This window comes from Mirounga leonina, unplaced genomic scaffold, assembly GCF_011800145.1.
Source record: "Mirounga leonina isolate KUSES-001 unplaced genomic scaffold, KU_Mleo_1.0 Mir_268, whole genome shotgun sequence".
In the NCBI taxonomy this organism is placed as follows: domain Eukaryota; kingdom Metazoa; phylum Chordata; class Mammalia; order Carnivora; family Phocidae; genus Mirounga; species Mirounga leonina.
The window spans coordinates 3643385-3666869 of record NW_023270649.1 but is presented as its reverse complement, the minus strand read 5'-3'; the positions used below and the strand labels follow the sequence as shown (position 1 = coordinate 3666869).

Genomic DNA, 23485 nt, shown 5'->3' with positions numbered 1-23485 from the left:
CCGAGCACTGAGCAGAGGAGGATGGTGTGAGCCCAACACTGAGCAGATGAGGTTGGTGTGAGCCCAACACTGAGCAGATGAGGAGCACGTGAACCGAGCACTGAGCTGAGGAGGATGGTGTGAACCCAATACTGAGCTGATGAGGGCATCAGAGTCAATGAGCACCCATCTAGTGGCTAGACCATGGTACCCCACATGCACCCTGGGAAATTCCAACATCTGGGTTTCTCTCTCTTAGCAATGCCATAAAAATCACATAAATAGCAGGACTCTAAAGTTTAGCCTACTCTCTTTTTTTAAATGACTTTTCAAAGCCCTTGACACTCACGGAAAATGGCTTACATTTAGGATGGCATGATCGTATTGCTGGGATGACATTACCGGAGGCTTTATCCCCTTCTCTTGAGTATATTAATGTTTTATAGCTTTTTGTCATCAAAATATGCCTGATTTTCCTTACCATGCCATTCTCAGAGGTTTGGTGTTTTTTTAGGTCTTAAGATATAGGAGCTTTCTTGGCTGCGACCTTCAAAAGCTTGACTTGATGTTGTCTCTTTGCCAGTACCATGGAATTTAGCTTTCCTCGGTTTTACCTGAGTTATGTAAACTGTGTCAGCACACTCACACGAGTGACAAGATCAATATATGCTTAGCATTTCTATATTTTACTCCTTTTTAGGATAAGTCAGTGAGGGAGATGTGTTTCTCAGGCTCATATGCACATGATCTTGAATGATGTGCATGCTGGTGATGATAGTGACTGTCAGCACATTGCAATATCTGATTTTAAATAAAATGAAATAGTCCGTGCCCGCTACAATAATTATGGATGCGTTTGTTTGCTCTGTGGTTTTCAACCTTCCTTTCATATACATGGTCCTATTTGATTGTGGAACAGGTTAAGCAGAGATATCGTGTCCATTTTCCATGGGTAGAAAGTGAGCTCTAAGGAAGTGAATTGGTTGCCGGAAAAATCACTGTGGGCTCTTGTTCAGTGATTGTCTTGTCCATTGGGTCCACAAGGATCAAAGGAGATGGTGCCTTCCTAGAACTACAGAGTGACAAAATCAGCAGATGCATTGTGTGATTTCCTCAGTTATTGGAAGTTAGTGGGTGAACATGATCACATCTGATTGTGCTCCAGTATGTCGTGTAGACCGCCTTTTATGTCTGGTGGTTATAGAAGCCATAGTAATATTCGAGAACACAGAGGGAGAGCGCTACGAGCAGGCCAGGTTCATAGCACCGTCTGAAATCTGTCGACCTCCATCATCGTCCCACTTTCTAAACGTCGGATGTGTCAACTTTGTAGATGCCTCCTGGTGTTCTTTAAAAATCTCCAGAGGTTCTTCTACCTCTAAGCAGTTTTTCATGTTCAAAGGACATGATTCTGCATGAGTAATCTGTTATGTGGCAACTGGCTAGAATTATAAGTCAGTCTAGACCATCCGATACAGGAAATAGACACATACCAAGATATTTTATGATGCTTGTGGAATCAAAACAATGATAGATGGAACAGGATGTTATTTATGTGCACAATATAAGGGGAATCATGTGCCCCCAAATACCGTCATTTCTTTTTTCACCGTACCACCCTAGCATTCTACCTCCTGAACCCACCGTTATCTCTTTGGGCTATCAACCATAACGTAGGCTGACAATCAGATAGCTTTTCATCTGTGCTAGGATCTGTTCCAAGTGCTTTTTATATACTGACTCAATCATCTCAACTGCTGTATCCAGTACTTACCATTCATATTGGTTTCCTATGGCAGCTGCAACAAATTATTACAAACTCAGTGGCTTAAGACAACACACATTTATGATGTTACACCTCTGGAGTTCCGAAGTCCACAATGAGTCTTACGGATCTAGAATCAACATGGCAGCAGGGCTGCATTTCTTCCCAGGCTGTAGGGGAGAATCTGTTTCTTTGCCAGAGCTCCCAGAGGCTGCCCCATTCCTTGGCTCATTGCCCCTGGCTTCAGTCCTTCTCATACTATGATCTCTCTGGTTCGCTCTCTTCTGTGTCCCTTGTTCTTTTCTAACGATCCTCATCCTTCCTTTGGGCCCACCTGGGGGGATCCAGGATCATCTCCCCATTTCCAGGTCAACCGATTAGCACCCGTAATTCTATCTGCAACCTATATGCCTATTTTCCACATAACAGAACATATTCAGAGGTTCTGGGGATTAACATGGGGGCATCTTTCGGAGGCCATCATTCTACCTACCACACAGTTATGATCTTTACTTTAGAGCTGAGGTCTTCACCAAGGTCATAGGGTGGATATGAGGTAGAGGCATGGGAGAGGATGACCACGGCGTGAAGCCAGGAGGCCACTGTCAGGGTTTGCTCTGGGCTTGGGGGTAGGGCACATACTTAACCAGAGATCCTTGTGAATCCAAATCTCTCAGGAGCTGCCTTTTGACCTTGAATATGAAGGAGCAGGTACAAGGCAATGGGTTAAAAATAAGGGGGAGGGGGAAGCAGAGTGAAATTAACATAGACAATGAAATAGACCCAGAATATTAAGCCAATCTGAGCAATTTTGGAGTCCTAGATTTTTGTGTGTATGTGGAAATAGCAGGCACCACCTTCTTCAAAATCTGAACTTAGTGGGTGCTCTTTTTTCCCCAAGAAGACTTAGAAATTTTCCATGAATTGTCAGAAGATAAAGGTGTCTAATGATTCCCCAGACAGGATATGGAGGGAATGCGTGCCCCTCCTCTGTCCTTTGTAAGCACTTTGATCGTGGCTTCAGACACGCGTTAATTGCTTCCATAAACTTGTAAATAATATTTCCACAACATGAATGGAAACTTTCTCAGTAATCCTTTTTGTTTTGCACATTGTGGCTTTTATTTTAAATATTCAATTTTGCTGATGTATTTTAAGAACTCAGTTAAATTACAGAGGGATTGATTTGAAGTCAGCAACCTCTTTATATTAACGCTGCCAAATATCCTTTAACGTGAGAGTGCTAAGAGACACCAGAAAATTTAAAGCTCAATTAACACTGAGGGCTTATATTATTGAATCGTTTCGGCTCTACTGTGTAGAATGCCATCACATCGGAAAGACTTTATTTATTTATTTTTTTTTTAAAAGATTATTTTATTTACTTATTTGAGAGAGAGAATGAGAGAGAGCAAGCACATGAGAGGGGAGAGGGTCAGAGGGAGAAGCAGACTCCCCGCCGAGTAGGGAGCCCGATGCGGGACTCGATCCAGGGACTCCAGGATCACGACCTGAGCCGAAGGCAGTCGCTTAACCAACTGAGCCACTCAGGTGCCCTGGAAAGACTTTATATCCCAGTGGTTAAGAGCACAGGATTTAGAAGAAAAAAAAACCCAAAAAAGTGTGAATACTTGGCACCACCTCTCTCTCCTTAGACAGGTGTCAACTTTATATATATATTTTTTATTACCAAGGAAGAACCTACATTGACACGTCATTATCCCCCAAACTTCACAGCTTTCATTAGGGCTCCCTCTTGGTGGTGTACATTCTGTGGTTTTGACCTATATCCAGCATGACAGCATCATACAGAATACGTTTATTGCCCTAAATTTTCTCTGTGCTCTGCCTAGTCATCCCTCCCACCCCCTGCCCCAACCCCTGGCGACCACTGATCTTTTTACTGTCTCCATGGTTTTGCCTTTTCCAGAATGTCCTAGAGCTGAAATCATAGACCATGGAGACTTTTCAGATTGGCTTCTTTCACTTAGTAATGTGCATTTAAGATTCGTCCACATCTTTTCAAACATAGCTTGATTGCTCACTTCCTTTTAGCCCTGAGTGCTATGCAATTGTCTGGATGGACCCCAGTTTATCCATTCACCTAGGGAGGGACATCTTGGTTGTTTCTGAGTTTGGGCCATTGTGAATAAAGCCACTATAAACATCCATGTGTAGATGTTTGTATGGATGTAAGTATTCAACCCCTTTGGGTAAACACCAAGGAGCATGATGATTGCTGGAATATACATTATTTGTCACGTTCTATAAAAGGGAAGAAGCTACTTCTTGTCTTGACTTCTGAAATGGTTATGTGCATTGGGAATGAGAATGCACTCAGCAAAATCATTCTTCCAAAGACAGTGGCAGTTTGTTTGCCAAGGGGATTAATCAGAGCTATTTTTAGGGTAGCATTTCTAGCATGGAAAACAAGCAAGTAAGAGGAGGCGTATGGAAGTGCCCATTTCTCGGCAGACCAGCCCACTGACCTTCGTTTTTTGGGTGAGGATGGTGTAGTAGGCAACGTGAGCTTACTGACATCCACATCCGTTGTCACGTGTGTCTTAGTAACAGACATCTACCACGGTGAGCTTAACAGAGACCAATGTAATAAATCATTGATGTTACAGAAAATTACATCTGCTTCCTTGTCATCTGCTTTCCTTCCCCTACATGTACATGTTTTCCACATCTTTGCAACCTTTCCCTGTGTAAGCTTCTCCTCTAGGGAAAATGTATGGGATTTAATTTTCTGTAGATGTAATCCTAAAATTGGAAAGTTAATCCCACAGTACTGTTTAGATAAGCCATGGACTTTTCATTTGCAAATTCAAGGATATGGAAATTGTCATAGACGGCTGATATATTTCGGATAAAAGACTAAAGGGCCAGAGAATGTCTGTAATTCTGAATGAATGCGCGGTCTGGCGTTTTTTGCAAAACAGCTGTATCGCATTCTTCTGCTTTGATAGGCAACTCTGTTTAATAGTTTCTTTTCTATACTTTTCAAAGTCATCTTTGTGCTTCTTACCCTGCGGAAATGAAGGGGGGTCAGCAGCGTAACCGGTTGCAGGGATAGGCGGTTCTCCCACCCTGCGTTAACGTCAGTTTTGCTGCTGCCTCAAACAAGGTGATTGAGGTGTGGGGAAAATGCCAGTGACCACGGCGCCGATGTCTACTCTTTCCTCGCATTGGATTTTGGGGACTGCTTACTCCCACGTAGCATATTAGCATGTCCATTGACCTTAGAGCTTTGTCGGGAGACCTGCAAACAGTCCGTTCCACTAAATGTTCGGGTGTCTAAACATATACATGAGGTTCTTCCTTAGGGTTTAGATGGGAGACCCTAGCCTTAGTGGAAATGCTGGTGGCCATTAGGAGAACTTTTGGCAACATATGATGGACAGGACACAGCTTACAGTCTTGAGCTGATTGGATGATGTAGATGGAAGAAAGTGAGAATATTAATTGAGGAAAGTTTAGAGCTCAGTGTTGGCAAATATATTTTGTCGTGCATTTGATGCATGACACTCCCCCTCGCTCCTGGGGCCATCTTATGCTTCCACATGAATTTTTACTCTTAGCCCTATTTCTTAGTAATCTAAAAATTGCTTTAATCTAACTGTATTAGATGCATCTGTGCCAGATAAAAATGAAAAACAAAAAGAAATACTTGGTGACATGCTATGTAAGAAGAATGAAATAATACACGAAATATATTGGATCAAGCTAGGTCTTAAATGACTTTGGAAAGCATTTACTTTGATGTAATGAGATTGCATCTCGTAGAGTGCATTCTCCATGCTTCCGGGTGGTATAATGGTACATGATCTTATGCTACCCCACCATTTCTCTTGCTAGTTTATTTTTTAGTGCAGGTTCTTGTATTATGTGCAGAGCTATTTTTGTCAGAGTAAGAAAAATAAATCATTTCCACGGTGGTGGAGAATTCCATGTTTCCCTTTTTGCAGGCTGGATTGAACACATGCATCAATCTTGCTACCTCTTCCAAAACCTTGTGCTCAATTGAAGTTCTGTGAGACCACACATTTCCATCCTCTGTGGCAAAGTAGTGTCCTTCACCCCACTCCTCAGGAAACTGAAGAAATTTATGCGGGAGGAATTCAACCCAGACAAGAAGCACCAGGCACTTGAAGATTTAGTGAAGTGAGCACTGAGCGCTTAGACCGAAAACTAGGGAATTAGATAGAGTTTGCTTGCCAGTGGCCAGTCAGCCTTTTCTTTCACCCTCTCCTCCCACCAGGGTGAAAGCCACTGGACATGCACAAACTGATATTGGAGGATTCTTTTTTTTAGATTTTTTTTTTTTTTTTTTTTTATTCATGAGAGAGCGAGAGAGAAAGGCAGAGGGAGAAGCAGGCTCCCAAGGAGCAGGGAGCCTGATGCGGGACTCCATCCCAGGACCCTGGGATCATGACCTGAGCCAAAGGCAGACGCTTAACCATCTGAGCCACCCAGGTGCCCTGGAGGATTCTTTTTTATGGGGAAGCTGAATAGGCAGTTTCTTCTGAAAAGAATCCCATAAATGGCATTTGAAGACCATTTGAGTAAATTGCTTTTTCATTGTACAAAGTTCCACCTGCTGAAAACCCCCACATAGAGCTTATTCTCAAATGAAAAAAGATAGTCTTAATCCTACATATTATAGTGAAACCTGTAGTAAGAGAGTCTAAAGATAGCCAATCGAAAAGGGTTATCTGGATGAAGCACACAAAGCATCAAATAGAAAACACACAAAAAATCTCTAATCTATAGCTTGTGGGGGATAAGGCAAAATATTGATCCTTAAAACAAACAAACAAAAAAGAAATGCAGATCCTATGAAAAAGTAACATAATAAACATGCTTTTAAAGCTTGTATGGGAAAATAAATATGAGGATATTTCCTGTTGGTAAAAGCTAATGAGAGAGTGATAGGAAAAAAATGAAAAAATTAAAACTCAGTCCAGGAATTTATCATACATGCAGTGATTCTGGAAAGAGATAGATATGACTTCTAAATAATTTAATTTTTCCTTTGGCATCAAAAGACCTGAGCTTCCAGATTTTGTGGCTCACTGGATGCCCAACACGTGACTGGAATGAACCTTACTCCCAAGCACACTGTCCTGGGATTTCAGGACAGTAGCTACATTGGGGAGATACTGAGAGGTTGGGATCCTCAGAGCGGTTGGAGGAGCATATAAAAAAAGACAACAACCCATAAATAATCAAGAGTTAGAAGGCCATGGGACCCTTCCAAGTCTTTACCGGAAGTTTGGAGACAGAGAAACACTTTCGCAGTTGTAAGAAAAGCAAATTTTGACAAGGTAGAACTCTATCCTGAACCAAACTGTCAATGTGAAGTCAAAGTAAAGAAATTTTTACTCATGCAGGTTTTGAAAGATTTACCTTTCATGCACTCTTTCTCAGAAAGCTGTGTATTCCTTCAAATGTCTTCCTTCCAATAGCAGAGTAAATAAAATGGAAATACTTGGTTTCCAAGAAACCAAAATGGACTCAGTGGAAGATGGTGGAAGGAATTGGGTCTGAAATGAATGCTAGGAGCACATTGGGACAAAAAGGCTCCTAGAGAGACAGACCTGGAGGAAAAAAATAAAAGGAAATAGGCATTTGACCCTGTGCAAAGAGTACTTGAGATGAGCTATAGTTTTGTGGGAGCGTTTAGAAAAATTGAACAGTAGACAACAGAGAAAACATGAAAATGAAAACCTGAGGCTGTTACTGTCTCCAGATAGAATAGGTTATTCAGGGAAGGAGATTTTATAGAGTACAAAGCTCAGTTCATGAGTGACCATGAATCTCCTGGTTACAATAATGTTAATATTGAAGAGTGATATACCCCAGAATAGTGTTGTCACTCTGCTGGGATGTGCGGAGGGAGGATGCAAACAGGGTGGTGGTTGCCTGTAGAAAAATTTTAGATAGCATCCAGAAATAATATATAATATATCTCCTGAGCAGGCGTGGTCATGGCATGGCCGTGGGGCTGGTGTGTGTCGGGGCAGGGATTTGCTAGTTGGTGTTACTGATGCTGTTTAAATGATGCTCATAGTTTGGGTTTTAGGACTTCATGCGAGTCTTTGTTGAGACACAGTTTTTCAAAAAGAAGAAAATAAAATAAGGCCCCAGTTGCCTGGCGTATGTGCAGAGCCCCATCAGAAGCAGCACCATTTTGCAAATTTGGCTGACCCTTAGCATGACCTGGAGAATTTCAAACATACCCGATACCTATGCTTTAGTCCCCCAGAGATGCTGGCTGGCTGGGTCCTGGGTGCCACCTGTGCAGTGAGATTTTTAGGAGTCCCCCAAGGATCCTAGCACACGGTCAAATGTGAGAACCACGGGTCTAGAGTAGCACAGGTCATTGCTTTGACTTAAAATCCCATCCACCGTTCCCTTCATCTAGACACAGTGCTTTGGGTTAAAAGAATAAGTCAAGGATGCCTATTGAGCAAATTTCATCACTCAGTCGTTTATTTTGTCCCCTCTCTTCTGTGATGTGTTCTTTAGAGAAAGCCTGTAATCACTTAAAAATGACCTAATGTTTTCTCCCAAAAGCTTTCTATTTTCTGGTTGTTTTACTTTTATTTCCCCCCCTTAACTGAAGTCACAGAATGTTCTTGTTTTGGAGTGCTTTGCCTATCCTACGGGAAGCCCATTGTGCATGGTCCGTGGCGCTGTTCCAATGTAATTGTTCCAGTTTCTCCTGTTTCTGTGAGTTATTTGTGTAATTATGACTGCACATAATTTTCTCTGCTTGCATTTCCCTGGCACTCATCCCAAGTGGCCCCGCGCAGGAGCTCCGTGTATCCGCTGGTCTCATTCCGTGAGGTCCTTTCAGTCAAGGGCCAGGGACATCATTACCAGTGCCAGAAATTTGTTCAGTGGTCAAGGATGCTTGTATTGAAGCAAAATTTTCTTTCATTATAACCTGCTCTTTCCCAAGCTGCTACAATGGGGAGGACTGAGTTCCTATGCACGAGCACTGGCGATGATCCATAGACCGCTTTCCCTACCTTTTGCAGCAAGCCTCGTCTACCTTTCTTCAATGCACCTTCCACCTGGTCAATATTAGACAGGTTGTAGGTCTGCATGTTCTCCAACGAGATGCTGCTAGCTTTCACCAACATTTATGTTTGAGTCCCTTTTATCCTCGGAGAAGCTAACTCATTAAAACCATGCAGTGCTGACATTTAGAGTTGGCACCATGACACAATCTTCATCTTGAGTCTCTTTGTCCAAGTATTGATTTTTGGAGAACTGACTCATTTGTTCTCCCTCTCTGCTGGAGATGCCTGTGGTCTCTCCTCCTTTGAGGTCCCTTCCGTGATCCGAGAAACCAAAGTGTTTCTGATGGGGAGCTATGTCTCTACCCTGCCTCTTCCGATTTTCCTTTGCTTTTTATGAGTTTTGGCTTTCTAATCTTGCTCTTTTAGAATATCCTTACAGCTGATGAATTTTTTAAAAATATTCCTTTGTGTATTTCTATAAGCTTTTAATCTGTGAGATAAAATTGAACACCCAAAATGTCCTGATTGGGGGTGGGTCTTGTAATTTTAATCTAGTCTGTGAAAATCTTAGGGAAGAAGCTACTGTCTCTCACATACACAACAATGTGTACACACCTATTCACACACACATATAAAACTGAAGCTTATTTGGTTTTTTTCGTCGTTGTTTTTAAAGATTTTATTTATTTATTTGAGAGAGAGAGAATGAGAGACAGAGAGCATGAGAGGGAGGAGGGTCAGAGAGAGAAGCAGACTCCCTGCCGAGCAGGGAGCCCGACGCAGGACTCGATCCTGTGACTCCAGGATCATGACCTGAGCCGAAGGCAGTCGCTCAACCAACTGAGCCACCCAGGCGCCCGAAGCTTATTTGTTAATACATATTGAAGCCAGTTATCTGGGCTGCATAAATTCAACACATTTTCCTAGTGACCTAGTTAATTCAAAGGACATACTTCATAGAGGCAAACTGTTTTATATTTGTTGTTTTAAGACCTTTTTGATGCGATCGGCTGGCGGTGCTCTCATATTTGAAGTTGCAGTAGGAACTCTTAAAATGGAACCTTCCCAGTTGGTACATTTCCACTCGGGGGAGTTTGCCAGGTGATAATTTCACATCCAGATTTCACTGATGTGAGTGCCACATACTCTCAGTGACACTGTCTGGGATGGCCAATTGAAAACATGCAGAAACACTCTTGTTAAGAGATAATTAAACATGGGGGAAATAGAACAATCATGGCAGAGGATTTAATTGGGTTTAATTGGGTTCGGAGGAACAGGCTTCGGTAAGAGAATAGCTCTTAATAGGAGGTCTGAAAATAGCCAAGGAAAGCATTAATTGCAGAAAATCTGTGACATCTGATTACCTTAGGGAAAAAAAAAAAAAAGGACCAACCTTTTTATATCCTTCTGTATAGAGAAGGAGGGGACTGGGAGAAAGAAATCGTCCCATACATATATTTAAGAAACACAAGGAGTTTTGAGATTCAAAAGGGATCAAAAATGATGCCCATACCAGCAAGAGAGAGACCTACCCTTTTAGAGTTTCAGGATTTTGCCATTTGTTATGAAGTACTCTGGAGCTTATATAATATTGAGCCTTTCCTGGTCTTTTCTCTGAGAAAGGGAGCATGGGGGTTGGAGGGCGGGGATTGAGAAGCATCAGGGTGATGCACGCCCCTATCAATTCTATTTATCACTGGCATTCTTTCTCATGGCTTCATAGAAGAGACTCCCCTTGAGCACACAGCATCCAATTTAACATTCCTTTATTTTCAGGTTGTAGGTGTGAAATTTAAGGGGCTTTGTTCAGAGAGAAAGACCATGTGGTTGCTGGAGTCTCTCCGGAGGTTAGAGGTGCCCTGGTCTTGCAGGTGATCCTGCCCCCCCAACCCCCCACACCCATGCAAAGGGCACACACAAGTGTTTCAGTTCCTGGATGAGAGAAGCTCCAATGTTGCTATTAGCTACTTGTTGTGGGCACAGCTTTGGCCTTTAGGGATGCCAAGATGACATGATCTCAGGTTCCACCAAAGGTGTCCAGGGAGAGGTGACCAGGAAGACGTCCTTCACCTGGGTGGATATGACCAGAGCCAAGCGAGACCTGCAGGTGGAGGGAAGGGTCATTTATTTTCATGGTGGACTGATGCAAAGGGCAGGTCTTCCCAAGGGAGGGAAGAAGAGCTAGAAACGCCTGTACGAAAGAGTTGAGTAGTTAGTCTTCATTCATCCAACCACAGCCACCTTCTCCACCAACAGAGAGCTGTGCTGTAACCTTGCTGTATCCACAAGGTCATGATAGCTGACTATCTCCTCACCACCCTGAGGCAGGTTGTGTCAATAGTTTGGCCATTATTCAAGGGTTCTTAACCATCAATGCTTGGGGTACGTGTGTGTGTGTGTGTGTGTGTGTGTGAGAGAGAGAGAGACAGAGAGAGAGAGAGAGAGATCCCTTTGTCAGCTTGGTGAAAAATAGACCTTTTTTCTAAAAATAACACTTTTAGGGGCACCTGGTTGGCTCAGTCAGTTAAGCATCTGCCTTTGGCTCGGGTCATGATCCCAGGGTCCTGGGATCGAGTCCCGCATTGGGCTCCCTGCTCGGCGGGAAGCCTGCTTCTCCCTCTCCCACTCCCCCTGCCTGATGCTCCACCTGCTTGTGCCCCGTCTGTCAAATAAATAAGTAAATAAAATCTTTAAAAAAATAAAAATAAAAACAACACTTTTAAGTCCTGAGATAAATAAGCTTAAAAGGAAACCAGTTTTAATGGAAGAGTTATCAAGATATTTTTTTAAATGTGCCATAATAACGTATGTACTTCTTTCCTGTTTATTACATATTCAGATCTGGTTAAGAGCCTCATTAATGATGCAATTTCAAAATGGCAGTGAGTTTATGTAGTATTGTCTGTTGTCTGCAATAGCATTAATTTGATAGGGAAATATATGTGATTTTTATTGGGGGAAAATTGCAGGAATTTCTGATACTGAGTGTGTGTGTGTGTCTGTGTGTGTTGCACTTAGCCTTTGTAATTGAAGAAGAAAATACCACATTTCAGTTTACATTCAGCAAAAACAAAGATGAGATTTATCTCTTCACATTCATAGAACCCTCGAAGGGCATCCACTGAAGGGCATCTGGGTAGGAGTGGGGATCATGGAGTCTGGGTAGAGGGAAGGGTTTTAAACATTTTTCTATCCAGATTTTCTTTTTAAAGCCTGCATGTGTAGGTAGGGATTTTTGCCAGAGCTGGGGGATGGGTGTGAGACTGACTAGGTCTCAGTATGGTGGGTGGAGTGTGAGAATTCTCTGTCAAAAAAACCCCCCCAAAACAGCAATGTAGTGGCTTACACTCTTCCTATCATTTTTACTTAAGACATTTTAAGGCCTCAAGAGCAGTTATTGTTGAATGCTATTTACTGCCTTTCTTGGCAAAATACTTTTCATTTTAGTGAATTTTGCCTTGTGATAATATTCATGAGGCTTTGGAGGTAGATTTGCAAGGAGATGCCCATCATGTATTCTGGACTTGACCCTGGTTCTGTCTCTCAACTTTGAACTTCTTATTCTTGCCTTTCTGACTCTTATCCTTTATTTTGCAGCCTTTTCCCCCTTCCCTTTTTTTCTCCCTTCCCATGCAAATGTGCGGGAAAGGCTTTTGAGGGAAGCCTCTTGCCCATATTCCCGGTCTCAGAAGCCCTGGTCATGTCCTAGAGCTGGAAGGTCATCTCAATTAGGTTCTGATCCCCAAGGAGGAAACCTCTCTGTAGTGCCTCCATTTCTGGGGAAGACTGTTTTCACACACAAATACTCCCACTGGAGGGATGCAGAGCAGATATTTCGGGAGAATGGGTTGGGGGGATGTGGTGCTCAAGACCGAAGACAAATCCTGCCTCTCCTGGGAGCTTGTGCAAGAGTCATGCTCAGGAAGGAAGATGTGTGGAGAAAGGATTGTTTCATAACCTGGAGCTCTACAGCTTATAAGCCTGTCACCTTGTCATTTCAGGCGACTGTGCGATCAGAAACCCAGAGAGGAGAATGTGAACAGTCAGAGAAAACCTCACACAAACGTAGTAATTTCCAAAATACAGGCTCTTCCATAAAAGATGGAGCAGCCTTCCCTAGGAGATAAAGTAGGCATCTCCTGCCCTCTTTTTTCAACCTGCTGGGGTCATGTAACATCGAAGTGGTCCCTGGGTCATGGATGGTGTCTTGGGATGCGTTCTAAAGACACTCTCCATTTTGGACAGCACACAGCTCATTAGGGGAGGCTGTGAACAGCGGTTTCAAAGCTACTTATTGAAGACCCGCAGAGACATCCTTCTCACTATCGCCCGAGATGGTTCTTGCCATTGTCTCTCCCTCGGGAGCACACCCTTCGTGTGCACACTCACCTCAGAGGGTCCAAGTGCTCAGGCATCTGTCTGCAGACCCACCACATCTGAGGTTCCAACTCCACGTCAAACTGGGTTATTAATAACTATGCAACTCTTCTTTTACTCAAGCTGGTAGTTTTCCTTTGCAGGAGAACCCGTTCAAAGTCCTCTCTATCTTAAATATTGCCTTTCAGTGATTGAGATTATGTCTGCTCATCGTTTATTGCTGCGACATAGCCTTTCTGTAGTATGGCAAGAGGGCCTGGCACCCGGGAGTCGTTCCTTTGCTTGCAGACGTGCAAACAAATTTAGTCTCAACACTGCATCAGAATGCTATTTTTTTTTTACATTTTCATTGAGATTGGCCGAAACTGGTAAAGTGCCAAAGGCTCTACCATGTTCTACTGCTGTGTCAAAGAGGGAACCAAGACTCCCTGTTTTCAAGATAAAATTCCTATAGGTAGAAACCGCAGGGGCTAGACCAGGGGACCCAAAGGAAGTTTATGTCAGAAACATGACTGGAGCTGGGGGTGGGCATAGAGGTTTACCCACAGCAGATGAGCTAAGGAGAACATCAGGGAACCTGACCTTGCCAATTCTTCTCTGCCTTTCCTGTCTTTCTGACTTCCTTCTGCATCTTTTCTCTTCCCTTTAATTTAATAACCTCTGCTGAGACCTTCTGTTTTCCAAGCGTGAGTATTAATCATCTCTGGTCTTTGCCCTTAGATTGCTCATAGTCTAGCAATGAATGTAAACATTTAGGAAGTAACTATGACATAATGTGAGTGTTCCTTCTGGTATTATCTTTTCCACTCTCCATAAATCTTGGTGAGCTTGTATTCACATTCTTGAAGTTCAAAGCTTAACTCCTCCATTACTGTCTTGAGGAACCCAGCTCTCTCAACATACCTAAAATTTTAAATGCGTCTCTTAGGCACTCCATCCCAAATTCCATCCTGCGCAAGCCCATGGTCCCCACAGAAGGAGGAAATGGGCCGCACTCGTGCTTAATTGTAGCAATTTCAATACAGGCTTTATGTTATCAACTGGGATGTAGACTGGGTTCAGATGGGAACTGGATTGGCGTCTCTTTATATTTATCAGAGTGGGTTCTGCGGTGGAAGCATTTACTAGAACCTCAGAAAGTAATTCTAATTAGTTAGCATTTCTTGGGAGGATACTTCTTGTTCTAAAGTTACATGTTTATGTACATACTTATATATGTTTATATCTATGTGTATTTATATATACTATATAATTAGAGGTCTGTATTCACACACACATGTATATTCCCACACACTTACAGTCGCATACCCGCTGACGTCCATACGTTACATCCTGTATTCTGCCCATTTTATAGATAAGAAACTGGAGGCGTTGATGCTTTGCATCCTCCTGTGTGGTTGCTGAAGGAGTTCAAGGCTGGGTTTATGGTAGGCAGCATGAGTCTAGAGGGCATGTTCTTGACCAAGCCCCAGATGCGCCCCCCCCCCCCCAGGTATTTAACACGTGGACAAATATGTGTTGCGATGTGTCTCGTGGTGTATTTGAGTCTTGTTCTTCTGGCTCATGCCCAGAGCCCTCTATTTGGAAAGGGATAATCAGCATCACATAGAACATGTTTTATTGATTATCTGCAACATAAAGGGCATTGAACAAGATACCGTGGGGATTTACAAAGAATGGAGAAGGCATAATTTCTGAACCTAAGGGGCTTAATATTTCAGTGGCTTATTTGGAGACACACATGTATATGTGCATATTCATACCACATTATTAGTTTGGATTAGTAGACATATATATTTAAGAACTTGTGTATATGGGATATATAGTGTTTCTGTATAATATATACTCCATGTGTATGTACGTAAACTGTGTGTGTGTGTATATATATATATATATATATATATATATATATATATAAAATATATGTATGTAAAGTTTAAGAACAAACTTATGAATTAACTCCGTATAGTTAGGTGATAGAGGAGGGCAGTGGATTATTTATACTGAACCAATGGTACAATAAATCAGTGGGTATTGGAAAAAAGAACATCTTCATTCTGAGTCTTGATGAAGGAGTCATGTGAGTGACGTTGGTGACATTTTTACCCCGCTGATCAATGTCTGACACAATAGACCTTCCCTTGTTCTTCTGGATCAATTATCTCGTTGAAGTAAGTTCCTCCTGCAGAATGTTCTGTACCCACCGGCTTCCATACTTCCATACTTCATGTACACTCCGTTTCAAGGATAATAGTGTGAGCTTTCAGAGAATCCTCAGGCTGAAGGCATCTTAAGGGGTGACTTTGTCCGAGCCCTCCTTGGCTAGCTCAGGGAGTGGAAGCCCTGGGCGCTAAGTGATGGGCCGCAGTCCCCCGGCTAATTAGTGACCCGGGCAGGAGCGCTCTCAGCGGACCTGACTCTCCATTTCAGCCATGCCACCAGGACCCTACTCCTTTTTATGGACTGTCAGCAGATGGCCTCTTCTCCCTTGGGCTCCTAACATAACTTTGGAGAAAACAGTTCTCTATCTTTCCTTCAGGTTTTAAATCTCTTTCGATAGTGCATGGGAAGATGACGTTACTGAGCCAAACCCATAGACACATGCAACTCTTGATTAAAACTTGCATTGTTAAAGAATCATACTCCTAAAATGTGCACTATATATAAAAATGTAAATATATGAATAATATATATTTATTTAAAAGCAAAAAATTAAACACACATACCCACTGCCCGTCTACCAAATAGAACATTATCGATTATCTTGGCATATCCCTGTGGGTTGAGTCCCATTGTCCTGTGTCTCAGACTCAAGTGCTATCCCAGAATTTGGCCTTAACGATGCCCTTGCACTTTTAATATTTTAGTATAAATATAGTTCTAAGCAATGCCCTGCCTAGTCTTCTATGATAGTATATAAATAAAACCACGCCATATGTATTCTTCTGTGGCTTCCTTTTCATTTTTGAGATTTCTCCATTTTGATACATATGTCTGTATTTTATTCATTTTTCACTCTTGTGTAGTATTCTGTTTGGGTATGCCAACATCTATTAGTCCATTCTCCTGCTAATGGACATCTGGGTTATCCTAGTTCTCTCTTTTTTTTTTTTTTTTCTCCTGTGACTATGGCTACACATGGACACTCTTGTGCATGTCTCCAGACACAAATCTTTAAGAATCTCTCTAGGGGCACCTAGGTGGCTCAGTCAGTTAAGCATTTGACTCTTGGTTTTGGCTCAGGTCATGATCTCAGGGTGTGGGATCGAGCATTGCATCGGGTTCTGCGCTCAGTGCAGAGTCTGCTGGAGATTCTCTCTCTCTCTCTGCCCCTCCCCCTGCTCATGCTCTCTCTTTCAAATAAATGAATAAATAAAGTCTTTTTTTTTGAAAGAAGCTCTATACATACTACCTACATATACCAGGTAGTATGTATATGTGTCTCTCTGTGTGTGCATATTTATTGGCATCAAAGTCTTCTGTATGCTCGACTTCCACATGGCATACAAAATTGGTTTTCAGTGGGATTGCACTGATTTCCACCAGGATGGTATGAGGTTCTAGCTGTACCATACATCTTTGCTCAACACTTGGTACCATTTGTCTTCTGAATGTTTGCTAATCCTTTCTGATCTCTTCTGTATCTGGCCAAGAATGAATGAGGTCAAGCCTCCTGTCCTGTGAGACTGTTGGCCGATTTGAGGGCTTACCATATGGACTCGTGGAAGGAGAGCCACCAAAGATGGTTTTTAATTTCACCAGCATAACTAAAAATATAATGGTAGTAGTTCTTGAAATATAGAACAAAATATGGGGGCAAAGTGAGTGGATCAAAAATGAGATTTTTCCGAACATTGCAAGATATGTAAATAACAGTCGTCAAGAGACAGGGCGCTTTGAGTTTGAAGATGTATGACTGAGTTTGGTGACAAAAGTCCACACACACCCTGGAGGTGTTTGCAAGTTATTTGATTTGGATTTGGAAATCGTATTTGGTAATAGTTGAATTAGACACAGAAAATGAAGCATTTAATGAGTCGTTCACACATGCCGATCCCTGTGCTTTCTTTCGATGCGCAGAACATGAATAAGGAAGCAAGCGGCCCTGTTAGGGATAGTTTCATGAAAATGCAAACTTGTTGCGGGCTGGGATCATATCTTCTTCCCCCACGGTGTCCCCATTACGTAAAATGGTGATCTTTATGAAATACGTATTGACCTGTGGCTAGGTTTTGGTGTCGCTTTATTTCTGTGGCCATTGTAGGTCCTCTTGTCCACATAGTTCTTCTAGAAAAATCCATATCTTATTTCGAATCCTATTTTCGGGCTACATACTATTGAATGTCTTTCTATCCAGCCAGTTTTGACTGGACCCTGTAGAAGCCACTATCTCTTTGTCCTGGGTTTAGTCTGTGTTCTGCATATCCTCTTGCTGCAAACTCCAGATCCTTCCACTGTGGCTCACATGTGTTCCTGACCCATTATGCTTCCATGGAAGAACAGAAGTAGGGCGGGCAGGTGATGGAGTTGTTGCTCTGAGGTTATGGTGGGTAACAAAACCACCTTGAAGATCATCTTGCCACCTTGGCATCTTTATTTTCCTCTCCAATTACTTTATTTACATCTTAGCTTCATGGTTCAACATGGCGGGCTTGTATGGGATCTGATTTTCAGAACTGAAAGCAAGTGCAGAGATCAATGCACAATGAGCTGTAACATTTGACAAAAGACTATTGATAGATTGTAACCTTGCTCCCCTAGGAGATAAGACCAGAATATAAATATATGCAAATAATATACTAGTTGGCTGATGGCTGGCATTGAGTGAATCTTGGTGGGGATTGACAGGGGTGTGTGTGTGTGTGTGTGTGTGTGTGTATGTTGTAAGCCCATGCACAAAGTGGACGTTGTACCTCTAGGTAACACATTTCCTGGGCTACCTCATGGCCGAGCTCTATCTTGTAGGACAAAAGATGAACTGCACCCCACTCAGGCACTGGAAAATGTTGGTGTCCTCCCCAGAAACAAAAGGGAGGGACCCCAGCAATGTCTACAGGTTGCATGCAGTTTGAAGAATGGCTGTCATAGGCTTTCGTAGTAAACAGTATAGGAAGATGATTGTACCAGCTCATTAATTTGGGCAAGGACCAGAGTCTGCGGTTCTTACTTCTGATGCTTCATAAACATCAGATGAAAGTGAGTCTTCATAGTCCCTCTTGGCAGCAGATCTGTCTGTGAGTCTCAGGCCTTCCATGTAGCTGAGAGCAGCACGGACCAGGGCTCCTTCCAGCTCATTCATCCTCTCTCCCTTTTTGGGGGGACAGGGGGCTGGGTTTTTGAAGATGCATCCACAGAGTTCTCTGTCCTCTAATGTATTTTTCACAGCCTGGAAAGGAAAGGCCTTGAATGCCAGGGAGACATGATTTTATTCCTTGTTGGTTCAAAATAGCAAAATATGTTTGGTCTGGGCTCATCTTAATGAGACACATATTTTAACATGAAAACCAATCTCCGTTTGAGGGATGGACACTTTGGGGAGAAATGCATTGTGACTTTTATTTTGACCCATTTGTATTCTGATATGCTTGCATAGTTTGAGCCTTGTCTTAATTACAATCTCAGGCAGGATGTCTGCCCTGTAGAGAATCATCCTAAAATACCCAGCCAAGGTATAAATCACGTCAAACGCCAGTCTGAAATATTCCTCTTTGTGCAACCTTTGCAGAGAAAGCATGCTAGAAAGCCCTTCTTCGCTTTCATATCGTATGTATTCAATGAAACTATGATTTTTACTCTTTTTTTCATTAAAATTTTTTATTCAGCTAATTCCTTTTCTAGTGTGCCTTTTTTATTTTGGGAAAAACAAAAAAAAACAATATATGAAACAGATATATGTATATAAGTATATGTAATATATGCTATATACTAAATCTATATGTTTATATGCATATATAACCATATTTCACCCCTTGAGAAATACTTTGCAGTGTGTGAGGTTTGCATGGGAGGTCTTTTATTTTTTTTGTCCCCAGATGTATTGGTTGATTAAATGTATAGGGTTTTTTTTTTAAATGATCATGAGGCATATTTAATAGATTTATTTTAAAATTCTTTATGACTTGTAATGTTAAAACTTTTAAAGTTGACCAATACTTGAATGTATGACATATGCACACACATCATATTCTTTACTTGTACCCACGGATACTTAATCATTTACATGGCCACCAGAATTCCAAACTGGATGACTCAGACCTCTGGCTCTCACTCTGGGGGGATGCTGCCCCCAGGGCTCATTTAGCAATGTTTGGAGATATTTTTGATGGTGCAAATTGGGTGGGGAGGTGTTACTGGCATCTACTAGCTGAAGACCAGGGAGGCTGCCCCACCCCCTACAGGGCACAGGACGGCACCCGCTGTGCCGTGGATATGGTCCACGATGTCAACAGTGCCGAGGTTCAGAAACCATGGGTTTCAGATTGTACGACTTGTATGCAAATTAGCCAAATTTCAAAAAAGTGAGGAGATAAATAAGATAGCCCTGAATGTATGTACATTACGTAGAAAGTGCTCACATCCCCCTGGGTACCTTCTTCTAGATTCTGCTGGTCCATGATCTCTCTCTGGCCCTCAAAACTCTCTTGGGGGGCAGGGGAGGTAGATTTGGGCAGAGAGACTTGATCCTTGGACTCAGCATGAAGTCTAGACCTGACCCTACTTATTAATGCATATGTGGCTCGTAGATAGTCTCATCCGCATTGAGTTGGAGAAGTGTGGAGTGGGCCAGAATTTCCCAATGGAACTAACTTTGTAAGTGCTGACGTAAACCCACCGAGTCCCACCTCTGCTGAGCTCTGCATTCCAGGGACTATGTGCTGCCTCGATCTCATTTCATTCTCAGATGTGATAAACACATCAGGAAAGGGAGGCTCAAAGAATTTAAAGTCCTTGCTCTACACTTGCTCAGCACCAACCCTGGGCTGACTTCAGAGCCTGTGTATTTTGTCTCTGTATGCAGGATTCTTTCGAGCACACCCCTGGGTAAAATCCTAGCATTTTGTGTTTATTGAGTGGGCATTTTCTCTGTCCTACACCTTTGCATAGTGCCTCATTCCTGCTCACCAGACCCCATGAAGAAGGTACGACAGAGCATTTACCTAAATCCCAGGCAGCTCAGCTCACTTTCCTCAGCTCACAGACTTAGCATTCGAGGACCCAAGTCCGCCAGAGTCACAAATTAATGGTGTCTCCTTTTATCGCCAGGAAGGCTCCAGAAGGAGCAGCTAATACTGATTCAACATCAGAAGGGCTTTCGGGAAAACAAAAGAGTCCAAACATGTCATCACCTCTTTCTTGTTCTTGTCTGCCTCCTAATTATTCAGAAATTGGATCACGGTGTGGCAGAAATCCAAATGTTGTCCACGGCAGAATTCAAAGATAGAAGCAAACACATACATCCACCGTTTGGTGTGATGCTATTTTTCACTTTCAATGGTACTACCCAGACTCGGAGTGCATTTTCATTCAGCTCTGATGAAATTGGCCCAGGGTGTCCGTGACTATGGAATTTCCTCCGGAGGTGGTGTAGCTCCATGACAGATCCAGCTCTGGTAGCTTTCCCTAAAAAAAAAAAAAAGAGCTTATTGACATATTAGTCAATAAGTGCTCAACCGTCCACTTAAATGCATCATTATCCTCTAGTCCAGAAATACTCTGAATCACCCATGACATCTTTCCAGGCTCGTGTGTCTTGTTTCTGAGTTGAAGAACACTCTATTTAAAGCTATACTGCTTCCAACATGTAATGTAATGTTTTCTTTCCCTAATGGGTCATTTACAATCCTCTCCCAGTCAGGCTCAACATTCTTTACTGTCATAAGAGGAATGATTTATCTAGTGAGAGTCATAGGTTCTACATCCAGACAACTCTGGGAGATCCCACTCAACGGAGGGTAGCTCAAATGTACCATCAGCTTTTAAAATGGGGTGCTTGGGGCACCCACCTTGGGTGGCTCAGTCGGTTAAGCGTCTGCCTTCAGCTCAGGTCATGATCTCGGAGTCCTGGGATCGAGCCCTGCATCGGGCTCCCAGCTCAGCGGGGAGCCTGCCTCTCTCTCTCAAATAAATAAATAAAATCTTTAAAAAATTTGAAATGGGCCACACAAACAAACAAAAATAAATAAAATGGGCTGTGAGGTGAAAGGTTTGCCGTGGATGGCTGTATGTGAAAATCAGGATGGTCGTATGGACGCTTTTACTTATGATTGATGTTCTGGTGGCACATAATACAGCCGATATGTGAATTGTTCCGTCTTGCTCTGTTTTTACGAGGAGCAGAGTTCCAGGGTGATGATGTGTGTAGCCTCATGGTATACGCCATGGAATAGCTCAAGAAGGGTTAGAATCCAGAGCCTACGCTCTTTCCGTTAGGTCACGCTCCGTTTGCGTATCTGATAAATATCCGCATGACATAAAGCCCTGTCCCACATTTCTCCTACTCTGATACCGAAAACCGTTGATAGGCTCCGTGCATATCCCCTTAGGCAGAAGTGGCAGTTTCCTTAGACATTTGAGAAGCACTGTTTGGGGGCTACCTATCTACTGACCGACCAGTCTTTGTAAATAGTGAAATTGGGAGACATCGTTACAGTCTTCTGAACGAGATGTGTAACTTGTGGGGATTTGTGTGTTGATTCAACGGAGACTTGTTGAATGTTTTCTAAATGCCGTGCATCGTTCCAGATCATGGGGTGCCCGGCAAGAATTAAGGCAAGTCATGCTCTTGCTAGATTCTTCTCCGTGGAGATGTGAGTGGACAGATTCATCAGTGAATGAGCATCTCATCGAGTGACGTTGAGTGTTGCAGGGAAGACCTGTGGGTTGCTCGGCTTCCCTTGGCTTCATTATTCTCATCTGCTTTCTTTCCCCATTAGGCGGACTGCTCTGCCTTGGAGTTTTCCTAAGGAATCCTTGTCCTTGGGAGGTGTCGGATGGTCGCCGCGTCCTTGGAGTCTCACACCTGCTGGAATTCCCTTCCAGGATTAAGAGAGGGCTGCTCTCTCCCGCAATGGGCTGCCGAGAAGACAGCTGGGTGTGTCCTTAACCTTGGGCTCTGTCTATGACCCATCTCAGAGGCTCCTCTCCTGGGCCTTCTGCTCCCTGGAAAGCCCTCTCTGTCTGCAGGCTCGCTTCCCGGCTTTGCTCGCTTGGAGTTGCATCACACAGACCCCCACGGATGTGGCAGTGAACAATGTCGAGACCCAAGGGACTGTTATGGCTGCCACTGTTCTTCACCCCGGTCTGCGTCATGTTGAACTCCAACGTTCTCCTGTGGATAACCGCTCTTGCCATTCGCTTCACGCTCATTGACAGCCAAGCACAGTATCCAGTCGTCAACACAAATTATGGCAAAATCCGGGGCCTAAGAACACCATTGCCCAATGAGATTTTGGGTCCCGTGGAGCAATACTTGGGGGTTCCCTATGCCTCGCCTCCCACTGGAGAGAGGCGGTTTCAGCCCCCAGAACCCCCATCCTCATGGACTGGAGTTCGAAATGCCACCCAGTTCGCGGCTGTGTGCCCCCAACACCTAGATGAGAGGTCTTTATTGCACGATATGCTGCCCATCTGGTTTACTGCCAATTTGGATACTTTAATGACCTATGTTCAAGATCAAAACGAAGACTGCCTTTACCTAAACATCTACGTGCCCACCGAAGATGGTAAGTACTTTACTGAAAACCGGAAACAGCACCTGCTCACTCGGGTGTCAGGTTGGCCAAGAGGCGTTTAGAATATCTTGTGCATGATTTTTTTTCTATAACCCAGTTATTTTCTTTTTCATATTCTGAATGTAGCTATTGCCCTACCTTATAAATCATGACACTTGTATTTATTGAGCATCTAGGAAGTGGGCAATGCTATAATTAATGACTTATTATCATGTATTGCCTTTTCAGTGTGTTACAGGGTTTGAAGTTGGTCACCAGTCTGAGCATAGACAGTTATATAGTATACCTTTATTATCTATATAGGAAAATGAAATCTAGAGAAAACAATAGAATTAAGAACATTATCATGCTCGAGTTAGCAAACTGAAGATTATAAGGCATGGTTTCTTTTGCTTTAATGCCTTAAGATTTTAGCTCTCTCCCCCTTCCTTCCTTCCTTCCTTCCTTCCTTCCTTCCTTCCTTCTCCCTTTCTCTTTCTTCTTTCTTTCTTTCTCTTTTCTTTCTTTCTTTCTTCCTTCTTTCTTTCTTTCTCTTTTCTTTCTTCTTCCTTCCTTTCTTTCTTTTTTCTTTCTTTCTTTCTTCTTTCTTTCTTTCT

At 42.8% G+C, this 23485-nt stretch overlaps 1 protein-coding gene across 1 annotated transcript in view; it reads left to right on the top strand.

The window, feature by feature from the left end:
- LOC118026643 (neuroligin-4, X-linked-like) overlaps positions 1-23485 on the top strand; it is a 139361-nt gene that overhangs the window by 11305 nt on the left and 104571 nt on the right. The window contains exon 2 of the mRNA XM_035029613.1: positions 22092-22880. Within this exon, the coding sequence (XP_034885504.1) occupies positions 22409-22880 (472 nt within the window). The 5' untranslated portion in view covers positions 22092-22408. The remainder of the gene's footprint in view (positions 1-22091; positions 22881-23485) is intronic.